This window comes from Punica granatum, chromosome 7 (genome assembly GCF_007655135.1).
Source record: "Punica granatum isolate Tunisia-2019 chromosome 7, ASM765513v2, whole genome shotgun sequence".
Taxonomy (NCBI): domain Eukaryota; kingdom Viridiplantae; phylum Streptophyta; class Magnoliopsida; order Myrtales; family Lythraceae; genus Punica; species Punica granatum.
This window is the reverse complement of record NC_045133.1, coordinates 12,605,070-12,628,146: the sequence shown is the minus strand read 5'-3', so window position 1 is coordinate 12,628,146 and position 23,077 is coordinate 12,605,070. Positions and strand designations below refer to the sequence as shown.

Below are 23,077 nucleotides of genomic sequence, written 5' to 3'. Positions count from 1 at the left end.
AACAAGGATAGAACCTTCGCTTTGATACCAAATGATAGGCTCACGAACCAGAAATTGATAAGAAAGAAGGGTGGAGGGTAGAACCAACAAAACTCACTCGTTAAGATGACTCGCCACGAGTAAGAAAAGTTGGGTTGATTCGCCACGCTCAAGGAAGAACGATAAGAATCGAGGTTTTCGCCACTAAACAATGAACTTGTTTAGATAAGAAAAGATAAGAAACGTTCTAAGCAATTTCATTCAAATATTCATCAAAGTCTGTTCATCAAAGTCTGTCTCTTCTTCTCTTACAATAAGGTGCATATTTATATAGAGAGAATACACCTCCATTGACTCTAGAATAGGAAACTAACACCTAATAATATAGGAAACTGATATCTGATATCCTCTAGATTACTTTCCTAAAATAGAGTAATGCAATAATTTGAAATAGGAAACTTAAGATTGCTGACTCAAGCTAATATAGGAAATAATATCTAATTAAGGGAAACTATATCATAGCAATATAGGAAACTCAATATCTAATTAAGCTAAATTCTTATTTTGGAGTCTTCTAGAATGAGTGTCTGGACCCGAAAATTCAATTGCATGTTGGGCTGCAATCTGAAGCACATCAATTTATCTCCCGTGTTATTTCATGGATGTAGCTATAATATAAGATGTTTGTAATTAATAAATGCTTCTTCCCTATCCCTTTCGGTTCCTGACTAACTCTCTAAATAGGGAACAATGCAAAATGATATACACGTGTATTCCTCAAATTATATCAACTTAGGATTCGTTGCAATATATATCAACTGGATGACCAATTTGATCAGCCAAATTCAAGAAGAGTGCAAGGAATTTTAAGTACTTCTTTGGTTCCAAAATACAAATAAACAAGAGCTTATTCAATCAATCCATCACATGATATCATTATAATGCATGATAAATTCTCAAATCAGATCCCTTCTCTAATTCATAGTCAGCTCAAAGAGCAAAATATATGCATATATATACATATGTACACACACTTGTCTACATCTATATATGTATATATAGATTTTCAGAAGGGCATAGCTATGTGTATTAGAAACCTCCTAACTCAACTAAGAAATTTGCCCCCTGCCTTACAACCGAATTATTCAGCTTATATAAGTGACCAACTCATTCCAAAACAACATGAGATTAACTCCAAATATGTCGAATTCAACCTATATCAGCTAGGAAAGCTAACTAAATTCCCGTAAACTAACCTTTTGAAACTTGATCACCTAAGATGGATGCAAGAAGAGCCACAAACTATGTACAACATAGTAAATATGAATGTTTAAATCATAAATAATCAACTTACTAATCAATACTCCAACTTAGTCTTCTTCCTCTTCTTCTTCTCCAAGAATTTTCTCAACTTAGTTTAGTTCTCTCTCTCTCTCTCTCTCTCTCTTCTGGTTCATTTTCGTTTTCTCTCAGCTAGGGATAAAGCAAGGGAGGGTATGGCTTAAATAAGGAAGAAAAGAATAAAAAAAAAAGGTGGTCAAAAATGGTCAAAGGCGGTGGGAAGAAAAGGGCTACTGAAAAGGAGGCCACTTGGCCCATTCTACACTCATCTCTATCTGACTTCTCACTTTTTCGCTTTTTTTTCATATAGATAAAGATCCAGCCATAAGTTGTGGTATATTATATACATTTAAAGATCCAGCCACAAATTATGGTATATTATATACATGTGCATATGTATATGTATATGTGTGCCTATATATGTGCATTTGGTCAAGACCGGTCTCACAAAAGTAATCCTAATCTGGCCATATCTCCTCTTAAAGATAAGGAAAATAAACTTAAAATATTGATAGAGATATGACTTAATCTATAAAGATATTAAATCTAAATATTTCTAGAATATCTCTATGAAATTTAAAGTTCAAACAAATTTGATTGTCATTGATTATAAGCATTGTCATTGATGTGCTCCAAGACTTGAAAAGGACCATTTCCTCCTGGAAGCAGTTTGAAACGTCTCTGCGCCGGAAATCTCTCTTTCCTCATATGCAACCAAACCCAATCTCTGCGTTCAAAAATCAGCTTATGACGGCCCATGTTGGTGTGTTTTGTATACTGCTCCGTTCTTCGCTCAATGTTGCGTCTTGTTTTCTCATGAATCTGCTTGACAAATTCAACTTTCTTTTTTCCATCTAAATTAACATGCTCAGTCAAAGGTAAATGAGATAAATCCAATGGAGTTAAAGGATTAAATCCGTACACAACTTCAAATGGTGAAAATTTAGTAGCAGAATGAACAGATCTGTTATAAGCAAACTCAACATGTGGTAAACACTCTTCCCGTAAGCTCGCATTTTACTGCTTCAGGTTCATAAGCCCGCCTTTTATAGCTCTGGGTCTATAAGCCCCCATTTTCCTGCTCCGCGTCCATAAGTTCGCCTTTTTCTGCTCCGAGTTCAAAAGCCCACCGTGTACTGCCCCAGGTCCATAACGCCGCCTTTTGCAGCTGCGAGTCAATATGCCCACCATTTATAACTCCGGGTCCATAAGCCCCATTTTCTTGCTCCAAGTGCATAAACCCGCCTTTTTTGCTTCGGGTACATAAGCCAACCGATTCAAGTTCCAATTGGACCGATTACGCGAGCACGAGCAAAGATGTTTAAAGATGAACTCAATGGCCTGATTCAAGAAGTTTGGGCTCAAGCAAATTCGTGGAGGTCTATTGGACATGAATTGCGTGATCCACAAAAATCCATCAACATGATTCAAGTTGTAGAAGATTCCGTACAAAGCTAAATTTAGCAAGTGTTTGAGGAAGCTTCTAGAATATTTGATAATTAAGAGAAGATATCATCGGATTTGTTGAAAGTTTAAATCACATGGAGATATTCTCGGGATATTTAGATTTCATATCTTTATCGATATTTTAGGTTTTATTTTCCTTATCCATAGAAGGAGATATTACCAGATTAGGATTAGTTTATGTCTATATATATTCATCTTAGCGAATTATTAATAGAAAGGAACATTCAGAAAATTATGAGAGTATTTTCTTTGGTTCTTGAAGAACTAATTCGAACTTATCGGAAATTTCTGTGGCGTTCATCATCGACTTATCAAACGGCTTTCCACCACCGTTTGTGGCGTCTTCCAATATACCGAGGTTATTGTTTCGCAATAAACAACGGGGTTGAGGTCAGTTATACCAAGGTTCTTGTTTATGTTGTAGACAACGGGTCAAGGGTTTGTCAATCATATCTGATCGTGGAATGATCTTGGGTTCCTTTAATTGTCGGGTTTCGTCATTCTTAATGGGAATCGCATCATTTGGTATCAAAGCATCAAGGCTCCAAATCAGGTTTTCGTTTCAATTTGTTGAGCTTCGTTTCGTCAAGTTTGTTCTTTCAGGATTGTTATTAGTCAAAAAAAATCGGCCAAAAAAAAATTGGGAAAAAAAAACGAAAGAACAAAAGAAAAGAAAGTAGCTGTTGTAGTCAATTTGATTCAAATTCTTTGCATCAGACAATTCTAAAGTTGTTATTTCCCTTTCTTTGTGATCTACATTGATTCTGTTCCCAGAATTACATATAACATTCTGGTTTATTTAATCCTTCATAGTAGTTGCCTTCTCTCTTGTTTCCTTTCTTCCTTAAATTTCCTTTGATCATTAATTTTCCTTGGTAAGTTCTTGGTGAATTGCTGCTGGAAATTTTGGAGAATTATTCGTTTTGTTTAAAGAGATCTGAAAGAGAATTATCGAGTGAAAAAATGCGGGAGTTGCGAGAACATTAGAGGGTTAAAAGCCACGTTTGTTTGAGTGAAAATACAAGTGTAGAGTGATTCTCATTCTTGAGTGTAAACACGTATGGGAGAGAATTGTGAGGTCCTTTCTTTCTAATTTTATTTTGTAGCAATCATGTCTCACAACAGTTCTAAGAGTATTCTCGAAGGCGCTACGGAATTGACTGATTCGAAAATACTTATAGAGGCCGTGATGAGTGAGATGAGGCGTGTGATGAGGTTGGAGTTAGAGTAGGTTCATAAACGGATAGATCGGATGGAGAACACACGTGTGGAGCAGCCACGAAACGCTCCTAATGCACGTGGGAGGGAAAGAGTTCAACTGAGGGAAGTGAGGGTTGAAGATGAAGAGAATTATGGGGTTGGTTTTGATGAAGAAGATGATCGGGATTCGGTTGTTAGTAATAGGAGACGTGGAGGGCGGTTTAGAGAAGTTAGGAATCAGGACTACAATAACTTGGGTAGTATTAAGATAAAAATCCCATCATTCCAAAGAAAGAGTGATCCCGATGACATACCCCCATTGGAGGACATTCCCGAGGAGGAATATTTAGCTCCAGATGCTTTGACATTGGTGGCAAGGAGAGCATTGAACTTGCAAACAAAGGGAGTTGAAGAAGTACAGCGGAAGAACATCTTTCACACTAGGTGTTACATTAAAGACAAGGTATGTAATGTGATTATTGATTGTGGTAGTTGTACTAATGTCGTAAGCACAACCATGGTGGAAAAATTGGGACTGTCCATGTTGAAGCACCCTAGGCCGTAGAAGTTGCAATGGTTAAATGATAGTGGTGAGATAAGGGTGAAAAAGGAGGTGTTAGTTGCATTTCGAATCGGTAAATACGAAGATGAAGTGCTGTATGATGTAGTACCGATGCAAACAGGACACTTTTTGCTAGGGCGTCCATGGTAATTTGATAGGCGTGTGAAGCATGATGGCTTTACGAACAAACACTCATTTGTACTTAATCAACGATCAATCACTCTTGTACCATTGACACCGTAGCAAGTATATGTGATATGATCCAGCTAGAGGACCCTTCGCACGGGCATGAGGAAAAATCCCAGGATGACAAGGTCGGGCATGAAGGCGACCTTTGGGATAAGCATGTGCCAACTAAAGCAAGTACAAAAGCACGAGCCAAGCGAATTCAATGAGCCTTGCAAGGGCTGTTATTGCATGTCCATGGAGGAGTAGTTAAGCTCTTGGGCAGATTGCATGTGGAACTAGAAGCCACGACCGTTCATATCCTAGAAATCTATTTAGAAGATGATCCTAGTTCAAAGGGCTGAATTTAGTTGTTTTTCAATAACTTGGGCCTATTTCATTTTTGGGCTCATTACACTTAAGATTTATTTTAGCCAAGCCCATTAGCCCATTTAGGTTATCAGCTAGAATCTCTCTATGAATAGGAATGTGGCCTCCCTAAAAAAGATAGATCAATTTTCATTCAACTTTGTGAGAGAGGTTTCTTTCTAAGTTGTTCTGCAACAACTTCGCCGATATTGCAAGTGTGATAACTTGTGATTATCAACATTTATAATATTTGGTTTCTAACTCTTTATAGCTAGCGGGTCAATATTCCGTTTATAATATTGGTTTGTGACTCTTTATAGTCATCGGGTCAATATTCTCTATCCTTGAAACCTTCATTAGACGATCCCGGGTTTGATCTCATTCAATTGTTGTTGGGTCTCACGGCAGGTTCGTCGAGGTTCGCATCATTTCGTATCAGAGCTTTGGCTCCAATCCAGGTTTCACTTATCCTATTTCATTTTTTGTTATCCATTGTTCTTAGGGTTCGTAAATCGTTGATAGAAGTGATTTTTGTTGGCTGATTCCAACTGTTCTAAAAAACCTTAAAGTTTCAACTTATCTTATTGGAGATCTCAAAAAAAAAACAAAGAAAAGAAAATTTGTCCAAAAAAAATACAGAGGAAAAAAAAGGAAAAAAAGTTGAAAAAAATAAAGGAAATAGCAATTGTTTGTGAAATCTGAACTTTTTTGGTGGAAGAAGTTTCCTTAGATATCACTACTAATTAAGGGAATTCCAAAAGTTCATGTTATTTTCTTCTATATCTGTCATTATCCTTGAATTACCTTCATTTATATATATTATTGTTTACTTTAATGGACCACTGGCATATAAAGTGCCGTTCGGAAATCTAATATTGTTTCCTTTCAATTGAATATTTTCCTATCATATTCCTTTCTTATCTCTTAGAATCATTCATTCCTTCCATTTCGATACTTTCCATAAATCTCTTGTTTCCTTATTCCCACAAATCTTCCTTGTACATCTCAGTTATTTCGTTAACTTCATTTACCACATTATTTCCTTTCTCGTTTAGATTTGGATCCTAAATTTAATTCAATTTTTGAAATCAATGATTATAAGTGCTTTGGGCTAATCAATTGATTTTACTCTTGCGATTGAATTGCTTAGTTTCTTAAGCCCCGTTTGGATTCAAAGACAATTGATTTTAACTTTAACTCAACACACTACACAACAAAAATACACGTTTTCCAAGTCAAATTTATAATCACATCTCATTTGTCCTTTTCCACAATCAAAATCAAAATCAAAATAACTTTAACTTTGAATCCAAACGGCCTTAGGAACTTTGAGGAGAAAATCTAGAGAGAAAAAAAAAGGCAAAAGTGGTGAGTATATCAGAGGGTAAAAGCCTAAAATTGAGTGAAACACGAGTGTTGAGTGACATTAATCTGAGTACAAACACGTGAGCGAGTGGTTGTGAGGTCCATTTCTATTTTCTAAAGTTTCACTTGCATATTTCATCATGCCACAAGAAGGCAGTGGAAATAATCAAAATAACAGAGGAACTGATTACAACATGATGATATGAGATATGCAGCAACAATTTGAGCGCATAAATGTGATGGTTGATTTGATTTACGATCGGTTGGAAAGGCGAGACAAGTAGATTGAACAGTTGCTAGATGGCTATGACGAAGCTTCTGGTTCATCTTCTTGTAAATTGAAGTGGGGTTCTTCGACGAAGAAGGAAGAGAAAATAGCCTTGAAGCCAATAAAAGAGAAACCCACAATCGAGTTTCAACCCAACGACAAAGAGAATAGTCACAATGCTTCTCGATTCTTAGATAGCTATGGTTTGAACGTAACGCTACTGCCGCTTCCACCTAACCAAATGGATGAAGAGCAACTTCAAATCAAGCATTCCATTGGCGAGAAAAGTGAGGAATTCAAGAATGTCTTTCTCAAATAAATGCCCCTAGAACAGTCATCCATCAAGTCGGTTGTCATAGATTCGAGGACGAATCCTTTTGAAGAGAGGGGGAATGATATGATCCAGCTAGAGGACCCTTCGCACAAGCATGAGGAAAAATCCCAAGATGACAAGGTCGGGCATGAAGGCGAGCTTTGGGATAAGCATGTGCCAACTAGAGCAAGTACAAGAGCACGAGCCAAGCGAATTCAACGAGCCATGCAAGGGCTGTTATTGCATGTCCATGGAGGAGTAGTCAAGCTCTTGGGCGGGCTGCATGTGGAATTAGAAGCCACGACCGTTCATATTCTAGAAATTCAAAGGGCTAAATTTAGTTGTTTTTCAATAACTTAGGCCTATTTCATTTTTGGGCTCATTACACTTAAGATTTATTTTAGCCAAGTCCATTAGCCCATTTAGGTTATCCGTTAGAATCTCTCTATAAATAGGCATGTAACCTCCCTAGAAAAGATAGATCAGTTTTCATTCAACTTTGTGAGAGAGGTTTCTTTCTAAGTTGTTCTACAGCAACTTTGCCGGTATTGCAAGTGTGATGACTTGTGATTCCCAACATTTATAATATTGGTTTCTAACTTTTTATAGCTAGCGGGTCAATATTCTGTTCATAATATTGGTTTGTTGCTCTTTATAGTCATTGGGTCAATATTCCCTATCCTTGAAACCTTCATTGGACGATCCCGGGTTTGATCTCATTCTATTGTTGTTGGGTCTCGCGGCAGGTTCGTCGAGGTTCGCATCACAAACCCTCGACCCGTTGTTTACAACATAAACAAGAACCTTGGTATAACTGACCTCAACCCATTGTTTATTGCGAAACTAGAACCTCAGTATATAGGAAGACGCCACAAACGGTGATGGAAAGCCGTTTGATAAGTCGATGATGAACGCCACGGAAATTTCCGATAAGTTCGAATTAGTTCTTCAAGAACCAAAGAGAATACTCTCACAATTTTCTGAATGTTCATTTTTTATTAAAATTCACTAAGATGAATATATATAAATATAAAGTAATCATAATCTGGCTATATCTCCTCCTATAGATAAGGAAAATAAAACCTAAAATATCGATAGAGATGTGACATAATCTATAAAGATATGAAATCTAAATATCCTGAAAATATCTCCATGAGACTTAAACTTTAAACAAATATGATGATATCTTCTCTTGATCAAAAAATATTTTAGAAGCTTCCTCAAACATTTACTGAATTTAGCCTTGCCCGGAATCTTCTATAACTTGAATCATGTTAATGAATCTTTGTTGATCACGGGATTCATGTCCAATAGGCCTCTACGAATTTGCTTGAGCCCAAACCTCTTGAATCAGGCCGTTGAGTTCATCTTTAAACTTCTTTGCCCGTGCTCGCGTAATCGATCCAATTAGAACTTGAACTAAATCCCTTAAAGTCGTGCCACGATTTGCATCAAGCTGTTCTTCATCAACTTCGCCGATATTGCAAGTGTGATGACTTGTGATTCCCGACATTTATAATATTAATTTCTAGCTCCTTATAGCTAGCGGGTCAATATTTCATATTATAATATTGATTTATGACTCTTTATAGTCAGCAGGTCAATATTCCATATCCTCGAAACCTTAATTGGACGATCCTGGATTTGTTCTCATTCTATTGTTGTTGGGTCTTGTGACAGGTTCGTCGAGATTCGCATCAATATCTTCTCTAGGGAGGCCACATGCCTATTTATAGAGAGATACTAGCTAATAACCTAATTGAGTTAATAGACTGAGCTAAAATAAATTCTAAGTGTAATGAGCCCAAAAATAAAATAGGCCCAAGTAATTGAAAAACAACTAAATTTAGCCTTTTGAACTGAGATCATCTTCTAAATAAATTTCTAAGTTATGAACGGTCGTGATTTCTTGTTCCACATGCAACCCACCCAAGAGCTCGACTTCTCCTCCATGGACATGCAATAACAGCGTTTGCATGGCTTGTTGAATCCGCTTGGCTCGCGCTCTTGTACTTGCTCTAGCTGGCACATGCTTATCCCAAAGCTCGTCTTCATGCCGGACCCTGTCATCCTGGGATTCTTCCTCATGCCCCTGCGAAGGATCCTCTAGCTGGATCATATCATTAATTTTCACAGAAAATTCAACTTCAAGTATAATTGACACTAAACCCAAATCGTTATGTTATATAGCGTAATTTTAAAAAATTATAATAAAATTTACCCAAAAGCAAAACATTATGGTATGGCATATTTTCCCCTTATTATTATTACATCAAGCACAACTCATATGGCCATAATTATTGGGAAGAAAAATAAGAAAGCTGCCACTAAAACCCCTGACCAGAAACAAATTCATCTGGAATGTTCGAGGAAACAAAGCGTACAGTAGAAAGACAGACAGATATGTAGAAGACGACATGCAGAGAGAGAGAGAGAGATTATTCGCATGTACAGTAGAAGGTGGAATTGCCGAAGCACCCTCTTTTGGGCGCGATTCTCCTCACGCTCATTTCATTCCCTTTAGGTCTCCAACTATTGGGCGACACGTGGATCCTGTCCATCACGTTAATCTTGGGGGCCTCGAGTATTGCCTTGGGCAGGGAAAGAGCCCACTGCATACCCCATATGGATAGCGGCCTCATGTATATGAGGGACCGGAAGTGTCCATCAATCGTCCAAGCCTCAGGCGTCTGGAACCAATATCTGTAACACAAGAAGACATACAGAACATTTCAGGTATCTTGCCAGAGAAATTTTCTAAAACTACATGAAAACTTACAGCAGTACGGGGATAAAGTCGATCACTGTAGCATTCTATCGTTCATATTCAGAAAATTGTGCCCCTTTAATAGAACGAATCCATGCCACAACATCATCAAGAAGCTAATCCATGATAAAACTCTAAAGCAAATGATTTAACTACTCCATAGCAATATAAGGCAATAAATTCATCACGAATTTCTGAGAAAATGAAGGTGAAGGAAAGACCTAACACCACGAATAGCCATGTCGCAGATAATAGAAAAGACGAAAAATATGAGAGAGAAAGGGCATAGGTAGAACTTTACCCATATCCCTCTTCCGACCACCCCGCAGTGAAAATACCTTCAGCAGTCTTAAATCCCTCCTCCTCCATTCCAGCAAAAATCATTGTAGCAGCCACAGCATAAGTCACGCCGGTCCAGATCTCACGTGATTGCATGCATGTCTCATCAACCTTCCCATTTGGATGCATCCCATTCACAGCACCCATCTTACCCCCCTTAACTCTCATCACATTAAAATCATAAATCTTCTGGAGTGTGCTCGTTATTTTACCCTCATCGAAAAGGGAAGGTAAGCCTGATGAGAAGGTATACCACTGCCCTGCTAGTTGGTCCGCTTGAATAGATTTGCTATTACTGCTGGATCCGCTGTCGTAATTGAAATAAGAACCATTCCATAACTTCGCTTCAAACGCAGGCTTCGCCCTCAAGAAAGTGCTCTTACACCACTCCGCAAAGTCTCTATCACCCAATTGAAGGGCCATGGAAGCGGCTGCTTGTAACGCGGCCAGCCATAAACCACCACAATAGGCACTCACCCCATGTACTGTCCACGCATCATAGGTTTGATCAGGAAACCCGTCATTCTCTATAAGACCGTCCTCATCCCGATCGAATTGTTCCATATATTCCATTGCAGCACGAACAGATGGCCACACATCGACCCCAAAGGCCATATCTCCTGTTGCTGAGAAATCTCGGTATACCTGCAGGACAAACTTGGGGTTGAGGTCTTTCCACTTGCTGGTATCGTGGATGTTATACGCATTCATCTCATGCCATGGATCATGGGTCCCAAGATCATGGGGAACGGATCCTCGAACTTTTCGAATACCCCAGTTTCCCTCAGCGAGGAATTTGACTCTCCTTCCATCTTCAGACAAGACAGCCTTAGCAAAATCACGCTGAATACTGAGCTCGATTTTGGGGAACAGCTCGAGGAGGGCAAAGGATGCATAGAAATGGACATCATATGTGCACCACATGATGTACTCCACTCCTTCCAAGTACAGAAATCGACCAACGTCATTCCTCTCATCATGTTGGCTCATAGAATTAAAGAAATAGGAAGACTCTGCAGGAACTGTCTCCCTGTGATGAATCCCTGGTTCATGATTTGATCCAACACAGTTTTGATCCAAATCACTGGGAACTATTGTGGTCAGATGATTTGATCCAACACAATTTTGCTGACTTTCAAAACATTTATTTGCCTCGAGGTTTCTCTCCGTTGTCTTAGGATAATTTCTCATGCTTTCGTCCACCAATGAGGAGTCTGAGGAAAGAGAAACGGACTTAGAAAAGCTTTTAGTACGAGAAAGCAGCTAAAATAGCAGAAAACTGAGGGATCTAAAAGTTTAGGTACAGGATCATTACCAATCCAAACTGTTCCACCAGCAACCAAGAAGTAGAGCTCGTTAAACAAAGTGAACTTGTACCTGCAAAGTGTGGAAAGGCATGAACATCTAGCACCGAAAATTGGAAAGCAAAACGTATATCAGCATCTTTGTGCATTTTCACAATGGCGTCAACAGTTTGACGAAGTGACATAGATGATAATATTTTAGGGTGTGCTTAAGTTGGAGGGAAGTGCAAAGAGAGGGATAGAGATGGAGCAAATTGTAATAAATTTTTTATACACTCCCCTCCATTTCCCTTTCCCTCTCTTCATCTCCCTCCAACACAAACATACAGTTAAAAGTAGGACTAGCTTTATCTAGGCTAAGGGTTCAAGATAAAAATCAAGTACATTAACAATTTTACTTTATTCCTAATAGATATATCCTCACATTAATTGGGTCCTGCACCTAACTTTTACATCGACCCGTCACACAAAAGTACATCAATCAGGTCAATGATCCTGTTACAACCCATAAAGGGTCAGGGAATGGATCGAAGTAAATTGGGTGAATGATTCAACTAAATTACTTTTTAAGGGTCAGTGTTCGAGTAGATGTGAAAAGGGAGTCAACGATCCCGTTAATGTGGAATATATCTTTCCAGGGTTAATTCTTAATTTACTCACTAATTGGAGGGGAGAAATTTCTCTCCCCATTATAGCTCAGAGGTCTTTCCTTGGTCATAAGTCAAAAAAGCAGAAATAGATTTTTAGCATGGGAGTTGTAACACTCAATGCAATCTTTGTTCAAACATCGACATAATTATGAAATGCGTCACATGTTCCACATCAATAACAGGAAACTTTTGAGTAGCAGAAGTAAAGAAGCAATACTCTAGCGTACGTAAACCACCATAACATTGCATAGAGCAGAATATAAGTACCACTCTGGAAGATTTTCGTCATTGAGGATAGGGGCCTGCCATTTTTCAATCTCTTCTTCCCATCGCTTATAATCTGATAAACAGTTCAACCAAGTCAAATGCAAGTTACTCGAAAGTAAAATATTTTAACAAGGTTGAGTAAAATATTTTAACAAAGTAAAATATAAGACAGATTGATGTTTTCATATGTTATTACATTGGCCAAAGAAAAAATTACATGCTGTTACAAAAACAGCGCAACACCACCGAACCTATAGAACAACGTACGCTTTAATGCATCATGTACCAAATTGAGAGCTGCTCTTTCAGATGTGCCATAAAATTTTGTGTACCTCCTGAAAAAACAAAAAACAATTTCTCTAATTTGTTAGCCAAGTTAGCCGGTACAGTTGCAAAACCTGCAACCATAACAACATAAATGCTATTCATCAAAAAAAAAAACTACGAGTGCTCAAATCCCAGAAATTATTCACTAAAAACAAAGTGAACTTCTACCAGATCAACTGACAAAAAAAACAAAAACCAGAGATCTACTTAGATATACTACAAAGCTGGGTCTCTTCCTGTCATATCGTGGCCACTATGTTATTTAAATTGTTGATTTGGAAAAATTTTATACTGCGTTTACCTTTTCCCCATTTTCTTGGTCTAGTGTACCGTAGCATCACTTTTCATGTGAGATCATTATTTTCCATTAACTCTTCTCCTATATTATTATAAATATTTATCATTATATATTTTGGGTTTTCTAAGCCCCCTTTTCTTTGGGCACCAGGAAAAGAATTCTTTTGCTCGATTTAATTTGCAAAACCACCCCATATCTCCCTCTCCTCCCGTACCCCTCTGTCTTCGTGATCCAGGGGGTTAGGGGCATTGATGCCAGCCAGCACCCACCCTGCTTGGTCGCAGGCAGCGTCAATGGTTGCCAGCGACTTTATGGGGTAGGAAAAGGGCGTACAAAGAGAAATGTACAAGGAGAGAGATCTGGCGTGGTTTTGAAAATCAGAAAAGTTACTGGAGCAGAAAAATAGAATGTTTTTCGGGATACCCCAAGGGAAAAAGAGGAAGGTATGTGAAGAACCATACTTTTCCATCAGACTTGTCCTACAAATTTGTAAAAATAATTTAATATCTTCCCTTTAGCAGAAACCTTTCTACCCCTTTTCCAATCATTGTAGGTATAATGGTAGATGCCCTAGACCAAGTTACTAATATTTCTTTTTCTGCCTTTGTCATGCGATATGATTCCGAAGCATGAACTGGATATGGACAGTTCCAATAAGATTTCATTCTTAAGACAAAAATGCATTTTTATTTATTTATTTCATCTGTTCCATGACTGGAACAGGGGGCATACACATTACACCACAATTTAGCCACTTTTTGTGGGTTATATATTCACTTATGCGGCTTTCTTAATGTATCAAACAGAAGCATCATATTGATAAAGATACTGATTGGAATGAAATTCGAAATGGGTACACTTGACAATAGGAATCATTTGGGGCAAATGCCTACAAAAAGATCGCTTGGATTTATCCACCTTATACATTAGTTATATAAGACGGGAAGAGAGTAGAAAACAACTATCACCGTATGCAAACCAAGTGGAATTACATAACATGAAATAGCAAGACAGAGAGAGAGACCAGAAACAAGAGGAAAGCAATGAATGATGAGCTAGCTTCCTTCCATCCAGGGAAAGCTTGCATCTTGTTCATTGCTTTCCTCTTGTTTTTGGTCTCTCTTTCCTTGTCTTGCTTTCCTCATGTTATATGATTCCACTTGGTTTACGCGTAGTGATAGCTGTTTTCTGCTTCTTAACTGCTGGATTCGGCAGCAATAGTGAAAGTGGTGGCAGGAGGGTGATAGAAATGCAGTTGGTGCTGGTTCAGAAATGCAGATGGAGCAGTGATTATTAAGGGGCTTGAATCTCCAAGAAGAAGTTCAACAACTCTCCCATTTTTGCTTTTCTATTTAGTTTGGGCTTTAGGTTTCTATTTGTCTACATTGGCGTTACGATTTTTAAAGAATAAAACATGATGATAAAGAAGATGAATATGAATCAACAATGAAGTGGTGGACATTTCAAGCCCTCTTATAACAACAACAATAACGACGACGACAATAACAACGATGACGACGACGACGACGACGACGACGACAACAATAACTTGGTGTGGAAGGTTGCTGATGATAAAATAAATACAAAACCCTAACCACTAGTCTTAACAGGTTGTTAAGATGTTTCTGATAATATTTTATGGTAATTGATTGATGCTTGAGATGCAATTAGCAGGAGCTGTTTCCAATTTCGCCAGTCAATTTTCAGCAAACGCTGATTTTGCCAAAAGTTGTGAAAATAATTATGGAGCCTCACACAACCACCCCAAACACATTCTTATACACAATTCCAATTTATCTATGCAAAAGAACTGAAATTGGACATGCATCATAAGCATAAATCGTGGAATGAAAATAATTAAGAGCAACAGAAAAATGCCACGCTATTCGATGATTAAACTTACCGATGGTATGAGCTTCCCTTTGAGAACCTAACTTTCGGAGAAGACCATGAAAGAGCAAACGCAACAGTACACTTCCCATGAGGTTCCACCCATGCAGAAGCGGATACAGCAGCACAAAGTGTTTCCCCAGGTGAGGAGGGCAAGCTTGCTCCAGAATTAAAGTTCTCCCGGTCAAATTGGCCATCCTAAAGGCAAAATTAGGTAGATAATGAGATGACCTATTGAATCAGTACTGACTTTATAGAAATGGGATGCTTTGTCCCTAATTCACTTGAGAGTATACTAAATATACGAGGAATCAATGAGAATTACAAGATCACTCAATTTCTGGAAAAGCAAAAATACTACAGAATCCAACGAACACTGAGAGCCCTTACCTTGACCATCATAGCCCAGATATCTTTTGCTGTAACCGACGATTCTCCAGAGAGCCCAAAGCAAGGTAAAACAGTCACATTGACATTTTGGGTTTCACAAGCAGCTATCGCAAATGTGACAGGAGGATTTCCTTTGGCGGTCCTGAAGCAATGCAACAATAAAGAAATACAAATTTGCAATGATAAGAAAACACATCCCTCCCCAAATACAAAGTATAAGAACAAATTAAGATGGTACTATCCTCAGAGAATTTGAACTGCTGCACAATGTTTCTCGAGTAAGCACTGAAAACAAGGATTTGCATGCTGGCAAAACTTGCAGACTGCAAGAACTTACAGACCAGCAGCCATATAGGCCTCTCTCACAACGAGTAACAGAAGGCCCAAATTGAAATGTCACCAATAAATAGTTTAGAATCAATAAAAGGGACAATTGAGCAGAGAAAAAATATTGAGCTTCACCACTGATATGGTCTAGTGAAATGGGAGCAAATGAAGAAAACAGAATCAACTATCCACATAAAATATGAGTGAATAGAATAAACTACCCTTTCAATAAATTTCTAAATTTTGTGACCGAGATGAAAGCATAGAGGGAGACAAAGAACACAGAAAGAAAGATACAAAAATGTCTCAGAATTTCTTTCCCGATTATTCCATCAATAAAAATTGGCAATTGATGCAAGAAAGAGGAATGAAGCTCCTAGAAGTAGGTCAGGTAGAGGCAATGATTGAAAGTTGGTCATGTAGCAACAATATTGAAATTTGAAAGCATCTCACATGCATGCAATTCATGGAAAATCCTGTCTGACAGGAGATACATCTCCAGAAAGAGTTTTAACTGCATATATATGTTCAAGTAAAAGCAATTAATTATAATGAGAATGATCAGAAGTCAAGCAAGCAAATTGAAACCCAATTGCAATCATAAAAAAGTGGCCTACAAGCTTCCATTCTTACTTGCTTGCCAAATCATGCCTTAAAGCACAATACGAGTGCAACCCCTTATTTTACTGGCTAATCTAAGCCTTAGCAAATTTTTTTTCAGTGGCTTGGTACAAATGATAATTCAAATTGAAAATCTAACATTGAAGATATTATCATTGATAATTCCATGGCTATTGTATATTCGTGGACTTTTCAAAGACAGACTTAATCGATGACCATATCTGTATCCACATGCGCAGCCATGCAGGAGCACAAGTTGCACCTTTTAGTATTTTAGGAAAGGACACAGCATTGAATTGCTAATCCATAGCACACCGTACAAATGACTAAACTCCCATCTCAATCTATGAAAGTCTCACTCCTTTTTCCTTGTCTTTTCTTTCCCATGCTTTTTTTTTCCGTTGGTAATTCTCTCTCTCTCTCTCTCTCTCTCTCTCTCTCTCTCTCTCCTTCCTTCGTTGTAGTAGTAATTTCATCATCTCTTATTTTGAAGGGAGGATTGAGAAAGCCTTGCCTTCACTTTAGCCTCTTAACATTAAATGATGAAGAGAAATGCGCAAACCAACCATCATAAAAGGAATTAGGGTTTGATCACTTGCTTGTGATGCAGAAGTACACCGGAGACTCCATCTTCGCCACTATAATTGAAAATAGTAGAGTAAATTTATGTTTCACAAATCTGCATAAGATGATACAAACAAAATGAACCTAAACTGGATATACTTACATAAATGGTTCATTCACATGGTCTCCCGATAAGTGAGAAACTCCACCAATTGAATTCTGTATAAGCAAACACCTTGACTGAATAACAGATTCGAGTACAGCGTAGAAATTGCTCACGAGTTTTGAAGGAATTCATCCTACCGCCCATGTAAAGAGAAGGCTGACTTTTGCCCTTTCCTTTCCAGTATTGACTAACTACAAAAGTATGGCCCAAATGCAAGCTAGTTATGAAAACAACTATGAAGCATTCAAATAACTTACACAAAATTACTCGCAATTTACTAACAAACTCATAAAAACAGAAAAATCCACAACCCACTGAACAAATTCAGCATCAAAGTTATAGTAAAGAAGATGCATGACGCAGACATTTCACTACAGCGCAATGCAGCTGCAGGAAAATATAGCATGGATTCTCTTGAAGAATCACAAAAACAAAGGTGCACATGCATGGGGCTGTTTGTACTACCAATTCACTGGATGGTTTTGCTATAGGACTGCAAGTAAGGCCAATCTTTATCTCTCCGACCTTGAATTCTCTCTTTTTCTAAGATTTTCATTAAGATTTTCTACAGTTTCCCTTGTATCCATTAGAAGTAGGTGGTCAGATATAAAATTAGATAATCACACTAGATATCATACTAACCATATCATATCACGCAATCAAGCACTTATATCCATATTTTAGTTTAATATAATTTGGATGTAATTGCAATTTTTTTGTCAGTACAATACAAACACCTCCTGGAAAAATGAAGTGACATCACTGTAACTGTCAGGATACTGGATGCTAACATTCAAATGGTCACTTATTCACTTGTTTAGAAGTTGAGCAAGACATACCGTATAAACAAAAACTGCTGTAGGAAGACTACTATCTCTATAATTATGTGGTATGAAGGGTGATATCTGCCTGCACGACACCTTCAATTCTGGATCTGGTTCGCCTGATGATATTTTTAATTGATGTCATTGCTATTATTACCACAGCAAGATCAAAGGCATATTGAGAACAAAGCTTTCAACAAATGATAGTTCAATACCATCATATACAGTCCAAGCCCTTGGAAATAGAGCATGATATGTGGAGCAGTCACCACTGAGGTTCCAACCCCAAGATGATATACCTAGATCGCCCTTTTTCCTGCCATACAATAAAATCAAGAAAACAATAACAGCTTGCAGAAGACGAAAAAGTTGCTGGGTTTTATGAAAACAATAATAAAACTGCACCTACAATTAAGCTGACAAAGCTTCAAACTTAAGAAGTACACAAGAAGGCAACACTGGTGCCGATTAAACACTGTACACAACTTGTTGCCATAAAGGAATATTGCAAACCACACAATAGGAAGAACAATAACTTTAAAGGGAGGTGGAGAGGTCCATACACCAGGAAGCAGGGCCACCACCTATTTAGGCATATTGTCCTTAATTTCCTTACTGAAATATTCTCATGCTGATCAACAAAATGTGCTAATGGTAAGGCCACTGTGCAATACATTTATTAATGCACGCTACAGTTACACTAAACAGCCTTCTAGGATTGCTGAATAGCAATGACAATCTTGACAAATATGGACCCTCATCGCATGTTTCAAAAAGGTAAAGGTAAATTCCATTTACATACTCTGAATTTAAATTAAATATATGCATCCCTCTTTTAAATTATTCAAAGGTAAATTGCAACAGAATTCACATTTCTAATTAGAAGTTACACTCTAAACACACAACAGCATATATCATGGAATGCAACTTTTAGCAAGAAAATATAATCTAACGTTATTAATGATCAAGTTTTAACGGACAAGCATTGTCACTTATAAAGCCACCAAAATCAGGATTGATTTACTGCCTTATGGATCCACCCAGGTCAATGCTGAGTTATCCTAAAATAGGCTGGAATAGACCGCCAGATGAGTGGCTCGGCAGCCATAGCAGCAATCATCACTTCGCCTTCTTATAAATCTGTTTTAACATTTAATGTTACTAATAATATATTTTTGGAATATCTTTTCATTTCTCGATTAAATTATTATATATTAAAGTTCTAATAATATATAGATCTCATTGGCATGGCAGGTGATTGAGGAAATGAGTGTATAATAAGCAGTGTGAATGTATCTAAAAAAAAAAGCACAAACTTTTCACATTTTAACAATTTTAGCACAAACTTTTTTCCTTAATATAAAAATGCATAAACTTTCGATTTGATAATAATTTTAGCACAGCATCAAATTTTCTGTTAATTTGGATGGAATCGAAGCCACAGAGGGCGCCGACGACCCCAATCGGGGGTAGGGCGCCGGCGACCCCAATTGGGGGGTGGTGGTTGGAATCGACGCCCCCACTCCCGGAATCGGGAGAATCCTCAAATTGGGGATTCTCCTGATTCTGGCGGGTGGCTAACCCCCCAATTGGGGTAGCCGGCACCCTATGTGGCCTCGATTCCGTCTAAATTAATGAAAAATTTGACGCCGTGCTAGAATTGTTATCAAATCGAAAGTTTGTGTATTTTTAGGTTAAGGAAAAAAGTTAATGCTACAATTGTTAAAATGTGAAAAGTTTGTGCTTTTTTTGGTTATTAACCCCCCCAAAAAAAAGAGACAGGTAAGGCATCATATTTTAAAAGCAAAGGTGCAAATGTGCAACTTTAAATCACAGAGTGAGTCTCTTCTACAGCAGTCTTCAAAGACAAGTCAAAATACTTTACCCTCCTTGATACGCAGGTCAAATATATAAGATCAATGTATGCTTGACATGTTCAGGCATTTAACTTCACAGACAGGCATCTCTTGATTATCAAATTTCATTAGTTTGATATCCTCCTTACCCTAATCCTTCATGTTGCCCTGGAGCCAAAACTGATGCATAATTTTTATTGCCACCATCTCGAGAAATAAAAATCTGCAGTATCAGAAGGACACTAACATTACGTTCAACGACATTTTATGTCTAGAGAACTCAAAGCATTGAAATATTTGCGCATCTCTTCCAGTACAAATAAATTGAATTACTCATTTTAAGAACGGAACCAAAGAGAAATTTATCGGACACGGGGAAAACATATAATGGAAATATTTATTAAAAAAAAGGAAACTATTTCTTTTTTTTTATGAGTAAAATGAAACTATTTCACAAGTAAAAACAAGTAGATGATAATATTTAGGGAGGAGCATTACAGAGAACTGATTAGCCATGACAGGTGAAGCTTCACATATACCAGGGATAATTTGCCATTGCCTGAACTCTCCTCTAAATCCTCTAGATATGCTGCCACTTCTGTAAGTAATTTAGGGATAAGCTGAATGAGACCAACCTGCTCCATAAAGTAAATATGGACTCAAACTTACTCATCAACTACTTACCCCATTGCTCCCAATGGAACACCTTGAGACGCAGATGGCTTGCAACTTTCTTTAGTGAAGGGATCAATAGGTGCTTTCTACATATAAGAGTGCAAGGAAATCAATGACTTATTCAGAGCCAAAGCATCTTGTATAGCAAATGCACCAGTAACCAAGACACTAACAACAATTATTATGAGCAAAAGATCACGATCTACCCTTCCATGCGAAGCTTCTTCCCTGATATATGACCACAAGCGTATGCCCAGCCGCACCTAGTATATGAAACTTAAAACAATCAGCACCATAGTGCCATAAAAGTGAGAAATGAAGTTTAATATAATATATATATATATATATATATTAGGATGTGCATAGCACATATATAATTAATAAAATTATAACGACAAAAAATTTTACCATTTTAATTGCCTCCCTAAATGTGACACTGAATTCCTTAAGAATATTTGCGTGACTGTCCAATCTCCTCCGCCAAGCTTGTTCTGGTGGAGCAGCGCTATCAAAATCAAACTGCAAAATAGTATCAGATTAAACCATTCAAGATAAATGCAATTCCTGAGCAAGCGAACAGAACATATAGTCTAGAGTGGATGTTTATTGTCACTCAGAGAAAGTGAATAAAAAAGGTTTAAATTTCATATAATTCATTTCATTTATCTAGATCACATGGAGATAACAAGGGTTGCTGTGCTTTTTCAGAGACATTAAAATGGCCGGTAGTTATTTACCCTTTTACAAGTCTCAAGTAGAAATAATCCCCGACCAAAATTCTGGGAAGAGAGCATCTGCTACATGAAATTCAACTTTCTTACATCTGTTGACCCAGTCATGGCATCATAAATGGAACTAGAGGCCGATAACACATAAAAAATTATGTGAAGTGTACATATCGTTACATTTCTTAAATAGCCGCATGTTTGGTATCATTTTCTAATATGCAGTATCAAATATGGATATAAAAGACACAAATCCACGTGTTTATAACATTTATTCAAATATATTACTAATCACTCAATTCATAATACTAGTTTACAAATTAAATTAACAGCTAGTTCTATGTTGAGCGATATTGTATTACTAACGGGAAGGTAAAGATTGTTGCATCAGAAAATAAAAGGCTCAAAGGAGAAGTTATTTGTTTATGCAAAAAGTCAAGAGGACCCCATTGATTATGGGGTTATTTACTGTGAGAACATAAATGATAGCAATTAAACAACACAAAAGAAAATCGGACTATATTTAGCCGAAGCAAGACTAAAGAATTCTTCCAACCACTAGTATATTTATCCAACCAGGGTACAAATGATTTTTGAAAGTTTGTTAATTTAAAGGGGAAAAATAAAAGTGGTTGTTAATTCATTGATTTCGTAAAGTTTCAGGCTTCACAGAAAGGCTGCACTAACTGCCATCGAGTGTCATACCTGTGACCCACATGCACTATTGTAGAAACTCATAATTGTTAACGAAAGAATCAAAAAATCATAACGGAGACGAGCAATGCTTATTGAAGATGGAGGGGGCCAATTGACGAACTATGAAGACAGGACATGAAGCTGCATTAAATGACTGAATGTTGCGCATTATGGCAATACAACAGCTGCTGTTCATAATTTTGCGGAAAGAGTTGCCGCTAGTATCAACTGGCAATGTTTGTACTAATTTTGGGGAAAGAGTCACTGCTCGTAACAACTGGCAACGTTTGTACTTTATTGGAGACGATCAAAATGGTGGGCAGGGCACAGATAGACATACTTCATCATCAATATGAAGAAGGCGCCGCATTTATGCATCCCTTGTGCAGAAAAGCAGGTGAGGGAAGGAACCTTAATCCCGGGACGAAATAACACAAGGGACTCGTTTTCCATTAATTATTATTTCAACTAAACAGGGGCAGTCCAAACGAACGTCGAAATAATTAGCAAGAAATTGAAAAACCAAAGGCAGAGGTTAAGCGGCAAAGAACTTACGAGCTGTAAAGTTGCTCTGCTGATATACTCTTCGGGGGGCCATGAATGCTTTCTACAGTGAAACAGATTCCCACTCACCATGTCGACTGATTATGCTCCTTCGCGATCAATAAAAGCACTGAAACTTCCCAGCTGCATCACCATTAGGGGAAAAATTAGCTACTGAAGACCAATCAATCAATCAGTCCACTTGCCAATTAGCGTCAGAAGGGTACGAATTTACAAAACCCTAAAACGAGAGCTGTACTGACCTCCTTCACTCCAGCTACGCATAGACAGCGGCAGCAGAAGCAGAAGTTGTTTGCAGTTGCAGATTGCCGCCCACAACGAGAGAGAAGAGAAGAGAGGAAGCCGAAACAATGAAAGGCAGCTTCAGAGAGATCAGCAGCTAGCTGTCGCGTCCCAGACACGACCACACAGCCACGGGAACGGAGGAGCAGAGGAGCGGTGAGAAGAAGACCGGAGGGAGATGAAAGTCGGCTGGGCCTTGGAAAATGCTATGGCCCTTTTGAGATCGGTCGGTCTACTCCAATTTTATTTTAGTTTCCAAAAACTATTGCTCGCGTTTTGCTTTGAAATAACAATTTTACTCTGCCACGCTAAACCCTATTCTTCCACGAATTTAAACATTACTATTTTATTTTTTTCAAATTTAATAATAATTTATCACTCACACTTTTTTTTCTAACTATAATTATAATTAACTTTTTGATAATAAATTATTCATCTACTTTTATATCTATATATAATATATATATATATACACATATATATATATTTTCAATCATCTACATACTTATCAACTCT

General features: G+C 37.7%; 1 protein-coding gene across 3 annotated transcripts; it reads right to left on the bottom strand.

Moving 5' to 3' along the window:
- Window positions 1-8,642: 8,642 nt before the first annotated feature.
- On the bottom strand, window positions 8,643-22,790 carry LOC116213435 (non-lysosomal glucosylceramidase). Of its 3 annotated transcripts, XM_031548372.1 has the most exons (20): window positions 22,522-22,790; window positions 22,271-22,402; window positions 20,703-20,813; window positions 20,468-20,557; window positions 20,304-20,380; window positions 20,118-20,217; window positions 19,769-19,842; window positions 17,979-18,079; window positions 17,779-17,882; window positions 17,077-17,130; window positions 16,937-16,992; window positions 16,809-16,847; window positions 15,262-15,403; window positions 14,885-15,069; window positions 12,624-12,691; window positions 12,357-12,429; window positions 11,451-11,512; window positions 10,098-11,349; window positions 9,482-9,732; window positions 8,643-9,121 (listed from the first exon to the last, which is right to left on the bottom strand). In XM_031548372.1, the coding sequence occupies exons 2-20, from the start codon at window positions 22,349-22,351 to the stop codon at window positions 9,114-9,116; spliced, it is 2,928 nt and encodes a 975-aa protein (XP_031404232.1). In that variant the 5' UTR covers window positions 22,352-22,402; window positions 22,522-22,790; the 3' UTR covers window positions 8,643-9,113. The 3 variants fall into 3 exon arrangements, with proteins under 3 accessions (XP_031404232.1, XP_031404231.1, XP_031404233.1); XM_031548371.1 differs by lacking the exon at window positions 8,643-9,121 and having other exon boundaries at window positions 9,194-9,732; XM_031548373.1 differs by lacking the exon at window positions 8,643-9,121 and having other exon boundaries at window positions 9,194-9,732; window positions 20,501-20,557; window positions 22,522-22,789.
- Window positions 22,791-23,077: the final 287 nt, after the last annotated feature.

Bases quoted from the DNA above. Each gene is read 5' to 3' on its own strand.
- LOC116213435 (XM_031548371.1), bottom strand. From the start codon at position 22,351: ATGGTGAGTGGGAATCTGTTTCACTGTAGAAAGCATTCATGGCCCCCC. The intron at 20,381-20,467 runs GTTAGTGTCTTG...TCTTATATGTAG, and splicing joins TTTTGCTCATAATAATTGTT to AAAGCACCTATTGATCCCTT. The intron at 20,218-20,303 runs GTAAGTAGTTGA...AATTACTTACAG, and splicing joins GTTCCATTGGGAGCAATGGG to AAGTGGCAGCATATCTAGAG.